Source organism: Cetorhinus maximus, chromosome 10, assembly GCF_964194155.1.
Source record: "Cetorhinus maximus chromosome 10, sCetMax3.hap1.1, whole genome shotgun sequence".
Lineage (NCBI taxonomy): Eukaryota > Metazoa > Chordata > Chondrichthyes > Lamniformes > Cetorhinidae > Cetorhinus > Cetorhinus maximus.
In genome coordinates this window covers 27571178-27589621 of record NC_135888.1, presented here as the reverse complement: position 1 = coordinate 27589621, position 18444 = coordinate 27571178, and the positions used below count along the sequence as shown (strand labels likewise).

The following is an 18444-nucleotide window of genomic DNA, read 5'->3' as shown; positions in this document are numbered from 1 at the left end:
AAATGTGGCAAGCTATTCAAAAGTCCATTGACTTCAGCGGGACCATAAAATCCCACAGGCGTAAAATCCTGCCCAATGTTTCAGGTTAAATCCATTTTCTGACTGCTTTGTCAGTTTACCCTGGACATTAATTTTTTTTTGTTAGTCTGCCTCAGCAAATTACTTTTAATTTTAATTTCACAATAGATGTTAGGATTGTGCTTCAACATCAGGAGGGGTTGTGGGGGAAGGCAAAAGACTTTTCACTGCTTTCCATTGTTGGTATACTGGGACAAAAGGCCTATTTGTTTTATGTGCACGTCACATGTGGTTAACATTGTCCTCTGCTCAGGCTGATATTTTATCTATATTTTGCATTCAGTTCAGGTCATTATATAGATACCCCAAGTTATTCATTAATGAGATCACACTATTTGGGGTTCGGAGTACAGGAGTGGCAAGACCAGGAGTGTCCCTGCTCTCTTGTACACAAGGGTGTGCATATAGGTTTACTGATATTGTTACTTATTTTTTTGATTCTGCTCTCTGTGTGCCCAGCCCCCTGAGTGTACTTGGCTGTCAATGTTCTTCAGAGTTACTCAGGGGCATGTATGGTCAGCTTGAAGTGATATTTTGCTCTTCCTCCTATAGCAAGCACCTCGCCTGTCAGGAAAACTGAGATTGGATATGTTGGCACTTTCGATGCAGATGTTATTTCCTATTAAATGATGCAAGCAAATATCTTGATTTCTTTTTGAGTCTGTGTCCCTTTGGTGCTTTGGTTGTGTTGTGACATGGAGCTATCACTCCACCATCAAAAACAGCATCATTACTTCTGCCATAGGCATAGAAGTTGAGGGCCGCTGTGACCTTCAGAGCCACTGGCATGGGATGTCCACCCACACAGTTGGAGCTGAAGTCAGGCCCAATCTTCTGACAAATGGAGGTCACTGTCTCCTTTGAGAGGCGGAGCCTCCTTCAGCATTGCACACTAGACATATTGAGGTAGTTGTAACGCTGCCTGTAAACCCGGGCAGCAGGCTAGTGGCGTCTTCTGCGGCCTCTTCTGCCTTAGGCTTCCTGCTAGCCCTGCGCCCCTTGTGCATGCGCCTCTCCTCCCACAGGTCCCTCCTCTGGAAGCTGCATAGGGACGCCTGGCCTCCTCTCCCTTCTGCCCCTCTCTTCTTCCTCAGAGGAGGTGCCACCAGTGGAGACCACAATCCCCTTTACCAGGGTAAGGGAAGGCTGTGTGATACCTGGAAAGTCCACACGGTCGGAATCCCCCGGGGGCTTTGGAGACACCAAGGAGACCTGAAATGAAGCCGGGAAATGCTAACAATGAAGCCCCGAACAGAGATAAAGCTGCCAAGTACCAATAAGTCACCAGCAGCAAACTATGTACCAAACTCCCCACTACTGACACTGGCAATGCTACAGACCCTTTTTACCCCACCCTTGGATGAGATTTTTGAAATTCTTGGCTGGCCGCCCGCCCATTTTCCCCGTGCGATTTCACTCTCGTCGCACGGGCAACAAAAAATCGGCGTCAGTTGGCTTTTTAATGGCCTTATGTAGCCTCTTAATTAATGGCGGGTACGGCTCCGGCACCCACTTGCACCCGCCGACCAAAATATTGCACGAGTGTGCAGTGATGTTGGGACGCTCACCCGACGTCATCACGCGCTATTTTACGCTCGAGTGTGTCAGGCGTGCGCCTGCACATCGAGTGAAAAATTCTGCCGATAGAGTTTCATGGCGCACTTTAGCCCTAATGCTGTTACTTTTCCTTGACAACTGAATTTCTGTACTTGAAAGTTTATCTGCATGTTGCACAGAACTCTAACTGCCAGAGGTTATTAAACAGTACAGCAGCTGCACAGAATACCAAACATGTTCTACAGATTTTTCATTACGGTATCCATTAAAATACCAGCGTGGGGGAACAGCCTCCAACTTGGCTTCATATGAGAGAATCAAGTAGATCTGACACTCAGTTCTAAAAATGATGCCTTTTGCATGAAAATATGTGAAAAATGCCATTTTATAATTCAAATTCCAACTCATCAAAGAAATCCATAGTTTTATAGAACAAAACTTTTATCTTCCAGTACTGTTGTTCGTCATTAAGGTCGACTTTTAGAACATAAATTTTGTCTTAAATGTGAAAAATGATAGACAGGAATAACTCAGCCAACCACAGTGACTTCTTGTGGGAGAGAGTTAACTCCCACTAGATAAAGTCAGCCTATATTACCAAGCTGTGATGGGAAACACTGAAATTTGGATATTCAATTTTAGCTGCCTCCTCTCAGTTACATCCATCAGAATGTGAGAAAAGTTCCAATGGCTAGCTTAGCAAACCTTTCTATATTGTTACGATTTACAAGCAGCAGAGGAGGGAGGAAGAGGAAAGAAAGTAGGTAATGTAACAAAATAGGTATCTTAATATCAAAATATCTCAAGTTAGAAATGTGATACTCCCTAAAACAAAACAAGTTCCCCTTTGGATCATACGATTTTGATTTGAGATTCAGTAGACATAAAAGAAACATTTAACAGAATGGATGCTGGATCAGAGAAAGTATGTTAAACACAGATTCCAAAGTCTTCAATTTATTTGCAGCTGTTAAGCAAAAGCCTCTTGCATCTTGTACAACATTTTATCAGAAATGAAATCTAATACTAGATCACTGCAGAATTCATTGTATTTTGTGCCATGAAGCTGGTAGACTTCCAGCTGGTTGATCTCAGGGTCTTGGTCTGGCTGTTTGTCAAAGACGTGGTGTAGGTTTTGTACAGATGTAAGCGGAAAGAGGAACTGGCTCCACTGCCAAAAATGATTTGCTGGGCAAGGTTTACCACTGTTTCCTCTCAAATAGACGGATATCTGTCTCCCAGCCCGACAGACTGAAAACAAAGTTCCACAATGAGACAGCTTGCACAATCTGACTCATGAACAGCAAGCAAGTGGCTGTCCACTGTGCAGCAATTCCTCGAGACTTTGTTCTTACCACAGAATTTATATTTACGTAACTGTGCTTGTTTTAAACTTTCTTGCTCATTTCTATGTCCCTCAAAGGACTGAATTTAATGGTTGTGCCAATGGCCCCGTCCACTGGCCGCAGAGCAGGTAGCAACCCTGTCGTGGTCATTCCTGGGAGCCCTGATATTCTACAAGCAATGGCAGGATGAGGCCCTTAGGCGGTCATTAATTGACCACTTAAAAGCCTTAATTGGCCGAGGGGTGGGAACGTCAACCTGGGTCTTCCCCGTCCCTGGCTTAATCGGGGAAATTGGGAAGGCGATGGGCACTGCACCCCGTGCCTTACTGCTCAAATAAGCTTTCCATCTGCCTTCCAGCCCTCTCCAAGGGGGAGCACTAAATTCCACCCAATATGTGCAAAAGGATGCCACTTGAAGCCATTGAAATATTTCCTAACTCCACAGAGTCGATTTTTACTCTACCCACATTGTGCAAACTGGAGACTTTGGGAAGGATGTCAAGGCCCCAGAGATGAAGAAGCGATTTTCTAGAATGTAACCCGGGATGAGAGAGTTCACCTATGTAGAAAGACTAGATTAGCTGGCATTGTTCTCCTTAGAGCAGAGAAGGTTAGGAGAGATTTAATAGAGGTGTTCAAAATCATGAAAGGATTTGACAGAGTGAATGAAGAGAAATTGTTTCCAGTCACAGGGAGTTTTGGTCACCAGCAGAGGTACATTTAAGGTAACTGGCAAAAGATCCAGGGGTGAGATGAGTTCCTTTTTTGCACAGCAGGTTATGATGACCTGGAATGCACTGCCTGAAAGGATGGTGGAAGCAGATTCAACAATAACTTTCAAAAAGGAATTGACCAATACTCGAAAGGGAAAAAATTATAGGGCTTTGAGGAAAGAACAAGGGAGTGGGGATAAGTGGATAGCCCTTCGAAAGAGCCAGCATGGACATAATGGGCTGACTGGCCTCCGCCTGTGTTGTATCATTCCTTCGTCCTATGAGCAGGGCAATTAAAGCCAATAAAGGTTAGTTATCTGCTGGAACTTGCCCCCGCCCCACCGCCTGTAATTTTAAACAACAGGATTCTGTAGAAGGCTCAGGTGCCTTTAGGTGGGGGTGGGAGAGAGAACTCATGAATTTATTCAAATTGAAGTCCTATTTTGCCTTTAGGACTTTGATTGAAATTTAACCTGGGCATGAGCAGGAGAGAGATTGCATTTTGCCTAGTAGGTGAAAACAAGTTGTCAACATTCGGAAGGATGAAGAGGCCTAAAAAGTAAGAGCGGTTCTCCATCCTTAAGGCTGGCCGCATCCTTCCTAAGCCCTCTCCTTCCCGCAGGGCTCTTCTAAAACCCCCTTTCCTCCATATCCGTACAAGCTGGAAGTGGCGAATCACATCTTCATCAACTGGCAGCTGCTCTGTGCCCTTTTCCAACCAACTATAGGCAGGATGTAGGTTGGTAGCACTTAAATGTGGCCCAGTGGTTAAAATCACTGAAGACTTCATGCTACCATTGAAGGATGGGAAATTAACTCCCTTAAGAGGTTTCCAACTAGAAACCTGTTCTGAGCTAAGGTAGACAGCCATGATTTAATTTAACATCCTTGAACCTTTAGGAGTCGCAGAACATGTTTCTTCTCCCACAGTTCATTTCAATATTTTAAGTTCCATTTCAAATGTTATTGAGCCATTGTTCACATGAATATTTTAAGACCGGTTTGAAAAAGAATTGAGAAAATGAAGAAATGAAAATCAAATTCTTCAACTAGCTCATTTGCCATGTCATTCTGGAGATGGGGAGCACCTTTGAGAAAATCATCCTGTGGTTGAGAACTGGCTGCTTTTTGACTAAGTGAGTGCCAACTGCAACAGTGAACCTGGTCATATTACAGTATTCATATATCTTAAAGCACTAGGCAGAGCTGCAGATTGACTTAACTTGTCCACAGTGCTGGAACTGGATTGTGCTCAGCTGAGGTAACCATGTGGTGAGGGGAGGTTGGAAGATTACTGATTTCCTATACACAAATTAGATTTAACCTGGAAACATTTGCGTATCTTGTCAGCATCAAAATGGAAATTAAGGTAATCATGTGTCATTATTATTGACGTGAACTGAGCTATTGGAATCGATTTTAATATACAAAAGTAGTGGGTCATGTCAGGTGTTACAATATTTAAAAATCTGAAACCCGCTCCAACCCAACCACTTCAGGTTTATAACAGACACAGGACAAAGGCTGAGCAGTCAACCATCTCCCAGGAAGTGGGCTGGCAATTTAAATATTTTAATGAGGCTGGCAACCTCTGATTTAAGCCACTTTTCAGATTTCACAGTGACTTCCCAAGCCTTGGGAAAACCAGCCGCTGAAGGGAGGAGAGGTTGACCTTGAATGCCTTTACAGCACTGCTTGTAAGGAGCAGGAATGCTACTCTCTATCTCCATCCCACCTCCATGTTCACCCCCACCACCCCCATCAGATCCACTTAAAGGTCTCAGGGTCGGCCCTTACCTGGGATCGGGCAGCCCCTATCAGGGTTGGGGATCACAACCCTTGGGGACCAGATCCCCCACCGGGATCAGGGATTGGCCAACACATTGAGATCTCCACAGCATGCTGGGAAACATGCACCTCCGAGTTTCCACTGCCCTCACTCCAGTTTTAGGAAGGACAGGAAGCTAGGGAAAGGTGGAGGGGGTGCTCTGTTATTCATGATGGTATTAGAGCATTAGAAAGGGCTGAGCTAAGTTTAGGAAACCAGGATGTACAAGTGGTGTGGGTTAAGATGAAAAATGATAAAGGCAAGAAGTCACTTGTGGGAGTGGTGTAACTGTAACTACATGGTAGGACAGAGTATAAAGGAAGAGATAGTGGGAGCTTGTCAGAAAGGTATGGCGATAATTATGAGGGATTTTAATCTACATTTCGACTGGAAATATCAGATGGGCAAAGGTAACCTAGATGAGGAGTTCATAGAATGTTTCCAGGATAGTTCCTTAGAACAGCACATTCTGGAGCCAACCAGAGGGCAGGCTATACTAGACCTGTTATTGTGCAATGAGCTAGGATTAATTGATAACCTTATAGTGAAGGCACTCCTGAGTAGCAGCGATCATAATGGGCCATAACTTCCAACTAGCGTCGGAAAGTGCTGGCCCACATGAATTAAAAGAAATAAATGCACACTTACCTACTCTTGAAAATTACGCCAACCCTTCCATCCGCCGGAGCTGCTTGGAGCCTGCATCGAAAGACTCCGTGTAGGCCCCATCAAAGTGTAGCTCTGACGGATTCAAGGAGGCCATGGCCCCTGTATTACAGCACTTACTGCCATAAAGCAGGTAGGCTGAAAGGGCCAGGGAAATTGACAGGCCAGGGAGAAGGTAAGTATCTAAGGTAAATGGGTAGGAATTGGCGGGTGGGGTGTTTGGGGGCGGTCTGCGGGGGTGGGAGGGTTGTCAGTCGGAGGTCCGTTGGGGAGGTGGGGGGAGGGCGGGAAATCCATGGGGAGTTGGGGGGGTGCAGCTTGAAGCCTATGGGGGGGTCAGAGGTCTGGGGGGGCTGGGTGGGTGGTAGAGTCAGTGGTCCAGCAGATGGGAGGGTCCAAGGTCCGGGGCGGAGGGGGGTGGTGTCAGTGGTCAGAGGTCAGGGTGGGGGGAGTTGAGGGGTGGGGTTGTCACAGTCGGGTAGGTTGGGGGATCGGAGGTCGTGGGGTAGGGGATCGGAGGTCAGGGGGGTTGGCGGATCGGAAGTTGAGGGGGGTGGGGATTGGAGATCAGGGGTGTGGGGAATCGGAGGTCGGGGGTGAGGGGTAGGGGTTGTGGCGTCAGGGGGATGGGGGGTAGGAGGGTCGGGAGAGGGTGCCGTGGGGTTGATCTGGGATTTTATAATAGGTACCCAGAAGTTAGAAGAAATTTTAATTTTAACTTTTTCTGAGTAACTATTGGTGTAACCCTGTCAGGACTATCCGAAGTTTGTGATTTAAACCGCATTTTCAGATGGTTCCCAGTGCAGTGCAATTGTCCAGAGGAAGTGGCAGACATCTAAAAGGATATTTCGGAATACACAGAATAGATACATTCCAATGAGAAAAAAAAATTCCAAGGGGAGGACCCACCATCCATGGTTAACTAAAAAAGTTAAAGACTGGAAGAAAAAACTTACCATTGTGCAAAGATGGGTGGCAGGTCAGAAGATTGGACAGGATATAAAGAACAGCAAAGAATGACCAAAAGATTAAAGAGATAGACAGGATAGATGCAGGTAAGATGTTTCCCCTGGTTGGGGAATCTAGAACCAGGAGGCACAATTTCAAAATAAAAGGGACACCACTTTGGACCGAGATGATGAGAAATTTATTAAATCAGAGGGTTATGAATCTTTGAAATTCTCTACCCCAGAGAGCCGTGGAAGCTCAGTCATTGAGTATGTTTAAGGTAGAGATTGATACATTTCTGATTAACAATAATGTAAAGGGTCATGGGGATAGTGTGGGTTAAAGGCATTGAAGTGTTCGATCAACCATGATCATATTGAATGGCAGAGCAGACTCAACATGCTAAATGGCCTTCTCCTGTTCCCATGTCCCTATGGTTAATAAGGAGGGAAAAATTAGAGTATGAGAGAAAGCTAGCTAGAAATATAAAGACAGGCAGTAGGAGTTTGTATAGATACTTAAATGAGAAAAGAGTTAACAAAATGAGCATTAGTCCTATAGAAAGTGAGTCTGGGGAATTAATAATGGAAAATAAAGAGATGGCAGATGAATTAAACAGATATTTTGCATCAGCCTTAACCTTAGAGAATCCATGTAACATCCCAGAAATAGCTGTAAATCAGGAATTGGAAGGGAGGGGAACTCGGGAAAAATAGAAACACCAGGAAAGTGGTACTGAGAAAATTGTTGGAGCTGTGGGTTGACAAATCCCTGGGTCCTGACGGACTTCATTCTAGGGTCTTAAAAGAAGTGGGTGGTGAGATAGTTGATGCGTCGGTTTTATTTTTCCAAAATTCCCTGGATTCAGGGATTCAGTGCCATTAGATTGGAAAATAGCAAATTTCTGGCAAATGAGGTTGAGGGATAAGTCAATAGAGATGTAGTGTGTGTGCTTCTTTTATTCAAAAAGGGAGGAAGACAGAAAACTACAGGCCAGTTAGCTTAACGTCTGTCATACGGAAAATGTTTGAAGCTATTATTAAAGATGTTATGGCAGGGCGCTTGGAAAAATTCAAGGCAATCAGGCAGAGACAATGTGGTTTTCTGATAAGGAAATCATTTTTAACCAATTTATTGGAGTTTGTTGAAGGAGTCACTTGTGCTGTGGATAAAGGGGAACCGGTGGATGTACTAAGATTTCCAGAAGGCATTTGATGGTGGGTGTACTATACTTAGATTTCCAGGAGGCATCTGATAAGGTGCCACATCAAAGGTTATTGCGGAAAATAAAAGCTCACGGTGTAGGGGGTAACATATTCACATGGAAAGAAGATTGGCTGGCTAACAGGAAGCAAAGAGTAGCCATAAATGGATCTTTTTCAGGTTGGCAGGATGTAATGAGTGGTGTGCCACAGGGGTCAGTGCTGGGACCTCAACTGTTTACAATTTATATAAATAACTTGGATGAAGGGACATAAGGAATGGTTGCTAAATTTTCTGATGACACAAAGATACATAAGTAAGGAAGTTGTGAAGAGGACATAAGGAGGCTACAAGGGGACATAGATAGGTTAAGCAAGTGGGCAAAGATCTGGCAAATGGAGTATAATGTGGGAAAATTAGAAATTATTCTTTTTGGCAGGAAGCATATTATCTAAATGGTGAGAGATTGCAGAGCTCCGAGATTCAGAGGGATCTGGGTGTCCTACAGCATGAATCACAAAAGGCGAGCATTCAGGTACAGCAAGTAATTAGGAAAGCTAATAGGGTGTTATTGTTTATTTTGAGGGGACTTGAATATAAAAGTAGGGAGGTTATGCTTCAGTTGTACGGAGCATTAGTGAGGCCACATCTGGAGTACTGTGTACAGTATTGGTCACCTTGTTTAAGGAAGGATGTAAATGCATTGAAAGCAGTTCAGAGAAAGCTTACTAAACTAATACCTGGAATGGTTGGGTTGTTTTATGCGGAAAGTTTGGACAGGCTAGGCTTGTATCCGCTGAAGTTTAGAAGAGTAAGTGGTAACAAGATCCTGAGGGGCCTTGACCAGGTGGATGTGGAGAGCATTCTCCCTTGAGGGAGAATCTAGAACTAGGGGTCACTGTTTAAAAATAAGAGGTCACCCATTTAAGACAGAGATGAGGAGAATTTTTTTCACTTGGAGGGTAGTGAGTCCTTGGAACTCTCTTCCTGAAAAGGCAGTGGAAGCAGAGTCTTTGAATTTTTTCACGTCAGAAATAGATAGATTCATGATAAACAAGGGGGTGAAGGTTATTGGGGGTTGGCAGGAGGTTACAGTCAGATCAGCCATGATCTTCTTGAATGGTGGAGCAGGCTCAAACGGCCGAGTGGCCTACTCCTGCTCCTAACTCGTATGTTCATATTCCTAGGTAACCCACCCTGGCAATACCCCACCCATTGGGGCTACATCAAAAACTGAACAGGTTTCAGGATTTTTGGCATGAATTACATCCTTGTGTGTGTGTCCTGGGGATAATATTTGAGAATATGTTCCAATTTTTATATTGGATTCCAGCAAAGATTTATGAATCTGAAAAATGAAAGCTGAAGAGGTCCATTTGTTATGAGCCAGAATACAAAGCTATTAAATTGACTGGGTATAAATCTGAAGAAATATGCTTAGAGCAGAATTCACAGTTCTCTTGAAAATAGATTACTACCATATTGGGCTCACAGGATAAACTTTGTTTTTAGTGCAGTCTTTCCATTTCTCAGGTAATGGCAAATTAAAAGTTCTCACACTCTTTCATTCAATCTTTCTTGTTATGATACTTTAGAGGTGTGATGCACAACGTGGTCATTTGCTATTGACATCCCACACATAATGTACTGTACAAAATAACAGCAATGGCATTGGCTTAATGATAAAATTGGAGAACCTAATAAGGATTCAAAGCAAAGGGTTAATAAGCAGAGGGATTTTTTTGTAAGCCACTAAATTTTACAGGCATATTTAAATAGGAATTCCCCTAAAATAACCTTCCCCTAAAATAAAATTCTCCCAAATATATATATATATTTATATTTCGAGAGTGAGAGAGATGTGAAAATGGAAGTAAGTGTGGGGTCTTGTGTCTTTATAGTGTAAGAGAAGGAACTGTAGAGGTCAAATGGCCATATAAGTATATGGCCATTCAAAACATAAGTATATCAGTCTCAGCACTAACTAAAGTGTAAGTTGTTACCATTATGACCTCTTCCATTTGTGTCAGACATGATTTGTTATTAATATTCACAATTCTGACAAGAAAAATATACTGTACTGCCTTTTGCATGCAGGAGGTTCCCAGCATAGTATCTAACCTCTTTCACCTTGAAGTAGACAATTTCCTTTATATAGTACAAAATATTAACACATTCAATGTGGGGTACAACTCATAATGGTGTCAGTATAATTTGGAGAAATATGATACTGAGCTTTAAAACGCTAGAACTGCAGATGCATTCAATATATTTATATTGAGGTATTTCATAAAAGTAAAAATCCATTTTCATTACCCAGGAAATGCATCCCCACAAAAGGTACAACGCCTGACATTTTGAAAGTTGATTGTTCATTTAACAGGGTAATTTCAGTGGAACAGATTGTCTCATGATGTACTGTAAGTGATAATTAAACATGAACTACATACTTTTTGATTTTATGTCTGAATAAAGGGAGCATTCTGAATGGGTGGTACCAGATTTCCTTGTTCCAAGGCTTACAATCCCCTGATGATAAGGTCAGCATTCTATTTTGGTAAAACATGATAAATGGTTGAACAAACGCAATGAGTTGAGAAGATCATAGCAAGGGCATTTTGCTAGGCAAAGAAACACAATGCACCTGTGTTATAAGATGCAGATAATTAAAACTGCCAAGACAGATAGATAGTGAAAAGCTACAGTACAGCCACATAAATCACAGGAGAGAATAGTAAATATCAATCAAACACCAATATGGAAAATATGCACGCCCCTGTACACATACACAGTAACTAGCAAGAATATATTCCCTGTATACTGTCATACTAGCCTGGGGTATAATGCCGGACACAAAAAAAGTACATACTTTTCTATCACATTGACTCAAGCTTTGGGTAAGAATCCTTGACAGAAGACGACATTACTGAGTATTTAAAGAGGAGTGCACTGATAAGCAACAGTCAGTATAATTTTGTAAGTGGCTGGGAGCGCTCAACTTATTTAATCACATTTCTTCTTAGGAAACCACAGGGTGTACAGATAAAAGGCATGTGGTAGCTGTTAATGGAGTTTCAAAAGACATTAGATAAGATGCTGTTTAGGAGACCTGCTGCAAGAATTCAGGCACATGCTATTAAATGTAAAGTAATCGTTTGGCGAGAGGAATGGGAAGAGGAATGAAGCTAAGAGGAGAGGAAAATGGATGTTTTTTTCAGGTTGGTGGGATGGCAGTACTTGGACGTTTAGACTGTATTGCTATGCTAAAAGTGCAATATAAATGTAGTTACTGTTTGTTGTACTGATGCAAGTACAATCAGGGATACTTGTTAAGACCTACTTCAACTTTACTTCCTATTTATATAAATGATTTAGGGACAGACACAAGAGGAATGATGTTAAAGTTTGTTCATTCCACGTAACTATGGAAAACTATGCAGAAGAACTAAAGAGATTTCAGTGAGACATAGGTTAGCAAAGTGGACTCATAGAAAAAGGATGCAGTCCAGAGAAGAGAAAGTACCTGTAGTATATTTTGGGGTTAAGGAGGAAATATAACCTAAATGGTAAGATCTTTAACAGTGTGAAGGTACGGGGAGTTCTAATGGTGCCAATATCTATCTCTCTAGAGGACTATAGGTATAAAAATTGTATACACTAAAACAGAAGCAAAACACTCCAGATGCTACAAATCTGAAATGTAAACCGAAAACATCTGGTAGCATTTTGGGTGGGTCCAGCATTTTCTTTTCCAAAAAAAAAAATTGTACATCAGAGCATCAAATTTAAAAACAAGGAATTGACATTGAATTTGTTCAAGACACTGGTGAGGCCACAGTTGAGTGTTATTTACAGTCCTAGGTACTCCATTATGTGTGGTGAAACATTGGATCCATGAGAAAGGCTCCAGATTGGCCGCTGTGATACCAGAAACAAAAGGATATAATTTTGGAGGAAAACTCAAAGTAATACTTTTTTTCGCTGAATGTGGATGGTTGGAGGGGGCGTCTAATGGAGTTTTCCAAAATGATAAAAGATTTCCTAAGATTAGAAAATGAAAGATTGTTTCCATTGGTGGTTAGTAATATGCAGCATAGACTAGGGATTATCACCAGGGGCAAGATAAGGAAACATTTTTCACGGAGAGCTGTTAGAATGTGGAACACTTTAACACAAGTGGCTCATGGGGAAGGGTTTATAACACTTAGAAGTTGGAATTAGATCAATATTTGAAAAAGAAAAGTAGAACAGAATAGAGGGAAATGGCAGGAAAATGAGACTAAATTAGATCTTCGGTTGAAGCGTTAGTCACAGCACAGTTACAATAGGCCAAATAGCCACCTCCTGTGCTGTCATTTCTATGCAGTGAAAATCTCTACCATCCAAATCAACTGCAGGCAGGTTACAGCAAGTCTGGCAGTTAGTAAGTCTTACAGTATACAGTGGCTCAGCTTTGTAGCATCCTTTGTAGAGTCATCAGAACATTTCTAAAGACTTCACTGTCAGAGGTAGAAAGAAAATATTTCCTCTGGTGGCAAAGTTGAGAACCTTAAAATTAGAGCCAGATTGTTCAAGGATAATATCAGGAAACACATCACACAAAGAGCAGGGGAGATCTGGAACTCTCTTCCCCAGGCAGGCTTCTGACACTAAGCCAATTAAAAATTTCAAAACTGAGATTGATAATTTTTTTGTTAGGCAATAGTGTTAAGGATTACAGAATCAAGGCAAGGAGATTAAGTTAGAATACAGATAAGCCAGAGTTTACAATAGAAGCCAAAGATAATAGCTTTAATCTTCCCAATGTTGATCGAAAAAAGGGAACTATCTATTTTTTAAAACTGAGGTAAATTCTAACCTTATAACAGATACACCCTGAAACCTTTGTTAAATAGAGTCTAATGGTTCATTTGATGGCTAAATTGTTAATTAAGAAATAGAGAGCAAGAAGGTTGCCATTTCCATCATGTACTTAGCTGCTTCAGTTACGGGTTCAACAGTGAACTTGGCAGGAAGTGAAATATAGGAGCCTTCAACCCTGCTGCTGATGATTATCCAGTGACCCCTTGAGGAGGTGGCAATGGGCCTTCTTCTTGAACCACTGCAGTCCCTGTATTAAAATTGCTTCTACTTAGGTAGAGAGTTCCAAGTTTTTTGACCGAGGGACGATGAAGAAACTGTGATACGTGTTTAAGTCAAGATGGTGTGTGAATTGAAGGGAAACTTGAACGTTATGGTGCTCCCATGCACCTGCTGGCCTTGCCCTTCTAGATCAGTGTTTCCCAAATTTTTTTTTTACTGGTGTGACCCCATTTTAATGCCTCAGACTTCATGTGGCCCTGGGGAGGGGGTGTTTTAGTTCCTGAGCTGGTGGTAGGGTGTGGGGGATTATTTGTTGAGTGGGTGGGGGAAGGGTGTGGTTTAGCTCCTGCGCAGGGGGAGGAGAGAGAAGTTTCAGCATGGTGGGAATCGTTTAAACTGCAGGGGTTTTTTTTAAATGAACAAACACAGGATCTTTTTTTTGCAGCAGTAATCAGGTCTCAAAGATCTGCCTGTTAGCTCATGCCCATCATTCGAAAAAAAAAAGTGAGGATTTAAAGGGGCTTTGCAGCTGTTAGCATTCAGTTCGAGCTCCACACCAGCCATCACCGAATCAGAGCCTGCGACCCCAAAATCTCATCTCGCAATCCCCAGTGGGGAGTTGGGAGGAACTATTCACAATGTTGCTATTTTCCATTCTCCTACAGCTTTTATCTAAGTAACTGGCTTGTCTCTCCTGAGAATTCAGCGTTTTCAATTGATTGACACAGTTACTGCCCCTTCGACTGTTGCAGTGCTTAAAATATAATGTGCTTACCTGTCACATTGGGAGTTTGCTGCTCCTGTGTCATTACATCCACACAGAGTGCACTGTCCATTAATGGTGCTGTGGTAAAACCCTTCTGCACAGTCACTGCATTGTAGACCGACGTATCCAGGTAGACAATCACATTGCCCTGATGATGTGTTACACAGAGATTCATTGATGCTTCCAACAATACTGCAGTTACATTTATACTCTGTGATGGAGAAAAAAAAAAGAATTTGTCAAATGTGCTATCTGTTAAAGACATCACGCAATAAAAGAATCACTGAGAATAAGCTTCTGTAAAACAAATAATTATCTGGAAAAAGGAAATGTTCTGAATATGCCCTGTAGCAGATTGTCACAGTTATATGTTACTTATGTGAGTTGTCAGTGTATCCTTCCTGCTGCTGTGGAGTGAGTTTGGCCAGACTATTAGATAGAGCTTCTTAATATAAGCAAGCAGTCTGTCTCAGGAAAGGAGTGTGGAGAGAAACACTGACGGATCGACCATCCCTGCCAGACATAACTTCTATCATTTGATCAGAAAATAATTAGTGAATCGTGAGGTTTGGATTATACTGGCTTTGTGGTGATTGCATGATTGATTATTCCAGTGGGAAATTCAGAATAAATTTCAATTTTCTGTTGAGTGTTCTTAACTTCTCCATATTTTCAGGGAGAAGAGAAAGTAATTTGACAAAAAACTTAAGGCAGACCCAATGTTAATAGAGTATGAAATGCTGAGGTATGGACATCTGTTAATTGGATTGAGAGAGCCGTGGGTATAAGGTTATTTAACTTCTTCAAATTATGATTGCAAACTAGAGGACATATTAGCCTAAAATTAGTAAGCCTCGAGCAGAAAGAAAAGCTCATTGTAGAATTTTGTAATCAAATACTGTTATGGCACTGTGGTCCCTGTTAAAGCAGGATTATAATCAGACCTAAAATGAAACTGGCTAATGCCAAATAAATTAGTTTGAAATTAAGACTCACAGCCTATCATTTTTATAAATTTCTTTTCAGGTTTGAGGAGTTTGAGCACTTTGAAAGTTTAAATTGTGACATTCACCTCCCTCAGGAGTTAAGGGATCATAATAGCGTGATCTGCACATTGTCCGTTAGAAGGAGTTTTTGTGATGAGCCGATTGAGAGCCTTTTCTCACTCCAAATTATATGTGCATATGTATTTCGAATAGTTGGGAAGAAACAGTGAGTTTGCAATGTGGAGGAATGCAAGTTAGGTCAGGAAAGTGGGCAAAATATTAAGTGTGAGAAGAACTATCCAGTAATCGGGCAGAGATGAAAATCCTGTGACTCTTTTGATTCCTTCTTTCTCAATCTATACAATCAAACATTTCATCCACCTCCACAATGTCACCTTTTGGAACATTCTATTTGTGTTACCAATTGTTTGCATTTAGGCCTGACAGGTTTAAAGTGGATTGTTAGAAATTTCCAAAATGTAAACAATTGTTTCAGTTTTGAAATAAAGATGCTTTATCCTCTTATTGCTGTGGACCCACAATGTGAAAGCCTTGATTATTGATGTTACTATGATGTGGATTAATTTTTAGCAGCAACAAAGCAACTCTTAGAATCCAGGCTAGGATGCTTTGGTGTTGTCTCCCTGTCCAGTATTGTAAATGACAAAAGGTTTCAGTCCTTCCTTCAGCATGTTAGGTCCTAAGAGGTATTCAGCATTACAAAATATTAGACTTGTAATCCATTTATAAATAAGTCAGTATCACATTGAATAGAAGGAAACTATTCTCAACTCCAAACCGTTTTGTGCTAAGGCATAAATATTAAATCAGGTTTATTGCTGTTATAAATTATTTTCATGCAGCTATCAACGTTCACGGTACTGAAATGAAAGAATGTTTCCAGTAAGTAATTTTGAATTCAAAATTACATTGAATTATTTTTCCGAGGATCTTAAACCTGACAATCTACAGAAGGCTTTGGAGGGTTATCTTTGAGTTCATGTTCTATCCTTCAATTTTATGAATCAATATAGCACAAGACTTGTTGACAACATTAAAGCCCATGGGACTAAAGGGGTTGCGGCAACATGGATGGCCTGGACTTGGGTATAAAGTCCATAATTCCAAAGCTTGCAGATGACATGAGACTCAAAAATGCAGTGAACAATGAGGAGAATAGTAACAGGCTTATGGAGGACATTGACTGGTGAAATGGTTAGACATGTGGCTGATGAAATTTAATGCAGTGAAGTACGAAGTGATACATTTTGGTCAGAATACAGAGCAGACGTAATATAAACTAAACAGTACAATTTTAAAAGAGGTGCAGGAACAGAGAGAGTTGGGGATGCGCGCACACATATCTTTTCAATGAGGCGAGACAGTTCAGAAGGCTGATCAAAAAACATCCCTGGGCTTTATTAACAGAGTTGTGGAGTAAAAGTAAGAAAGTTATGTTAAACCTTTATAAAAGTTTATAACATAATAGTTAGGCCTCAGCTGGAGTATTGTGTTCAATTCTGGACACCACAGTTTAAGAAGGATATCGAGGCTTTGGAGAGGGTGCAGTGAGGCTTTACTAGAATGGCCCCAGGAATGAGGGACTTCAGTTATGGAGAGAGACTGAGAAACTGGGGCTGTTCTCCTTAGAGTAAAGAAGATATTTGATAGAAGTATTCGAAAGCATGAACCGTTTTGATAAAGTAAGGAGAAATTATTTCCAATGGCTAGAAGGATTAGAAGACACAGATTCAAGGTGATTGACAAAAGAACCAGCGGCAACATAAGGGCCAGGATTTTACAGCCCCTCCCACCAGGCAGGATATTATGGTCCCGCCGAACTGAATAGAGGTTTAAATGGCTTGCTGCATCCGCTGGGGGGGAGACACGCTGCGGCAGAATGTAAAATCCTAGCCAAGGAAACACTTCTTTTATCCAGCAAGTAGTTATATCTGCAAAACACTGTCTGAAAGGGTGGTAGAAGCAGGTTCAATAGTAACTTTCAAGAGGGAGTTGAATCAATAAGGGGAAATATTTACAGGACTATGGGGAGAAAGCATGGGAGTGGCACTAATTATACAGCTCTTTGAAAGTGGTACAATGAACCAAATGGCCTCTTTCCGCGCTGTATCATTCTATAATTTAAGAACTGGTCATGCCATGAAATAGATAACAATTACGAAACACAAAAGTCCAGGAAAAGTCAATTTGCAGACAAGGAAAGCAGCAGTTTGCAAAAATTCCAATAAAGCCTATGCAAGAAAAAAATAACTCATAAAATCTTTCCACAACCAAACACTTCCTTTTATGTTTGTATCACAAATAATGAAGTGATCCCTCAATACTAATGATTTCTCATCAGTTGACATGTATTAGATTCCAAATTCATAGTGATAGTAAATGACTCCTGTTTTGATGTTGTGAAATCAAGTTGGAGATGTTATATCTGAACTGTCATAAGCTGGGAAGTGCTTACTGTTGTCATAGAGGGGGAAAAAATCATTTATTCTGCACAGAGCTCTTAATAAGCTTAAATGCAAAGGGTGTAAGAAAATATTGAAAAGCAGTTGTGTCTCAGCAAATTGGAATTTAAAACAAAGTAACACAAAAGCTACACCAGATGCTTATTTCTGATTTATTTTAACAACTGGTTTCCCTTGTTTTAGTAATGCCCTCACCCACCCCACCAACTGAATCTCTTACAATTCTCTGTAGCAGTTTATTTTCATAGAATATCAGTTTCTTTCCAGGCTTAGTCACCAAGAAAGGCCACTTTAAGAAGGCCAGGTATATCAAGCCCTTTCCACTTCGGTTTGTGTTTTTGCCACCATTTGAAGCCTATAAAATCTTTGCACAATTAAACATTTTTTTTTGTTTGTATCAAAAATAATGACTTTTAAAAAATTCTTTCATGGGAGGTGAGTGTCAATGGTAAGGCCAGCATTTATTGTCCATCCCTAATTGCCCTTGAACTGAGTGGCTTGCTAGGCCATTTCAGAGACAACCACATTGCTGTGAGTCTGGAGTCATATGTAGGCCAGACCAGGTAAGGATGGCAGATTTCTTTCCCTGAAGAACATTAGTGAATGGTTTTTTAGAACAATCAATGATAGTTGTCTTGGTCACCATTACTGAGATTACCTTTCAATTCCAGATTTATTGATTGAATTTAAATTCCACCAGCTGCTGTGGTGGGATTTGAACCCCTATCCCCAGGGCATTAGCTTGTGCCTCTGGATTACTAGTCCAGTGACATTACCACTACACCATC

General features: G+C 41.3%; 1 protein-coding gene across 2 annotated transcripts in view; it reads right to left on the bottom strand.

The window, feature by feature from the left end:
• LOC144685592 (multiple epidermal growth factor-like domains protein 9) overlaps positions 1 to 18444 on the bottom strand; it is a 321618-nt gene that overhangs the window by 216275 nt on the left and 86899 nt on the right. For both annotated transcript variants that reach the window (XM_078550263.1, XM_078550262.1), the window contains exon 2: positions 14197 to 14398. In XM_078550263.1, the coding sequence (XP_078406389.1) occupies positions 14197 to 14398 (202 nt within the window). The remainder of the gene's footprint in view (positions 1 to 14196; positions 14399 to 18444) is intronic.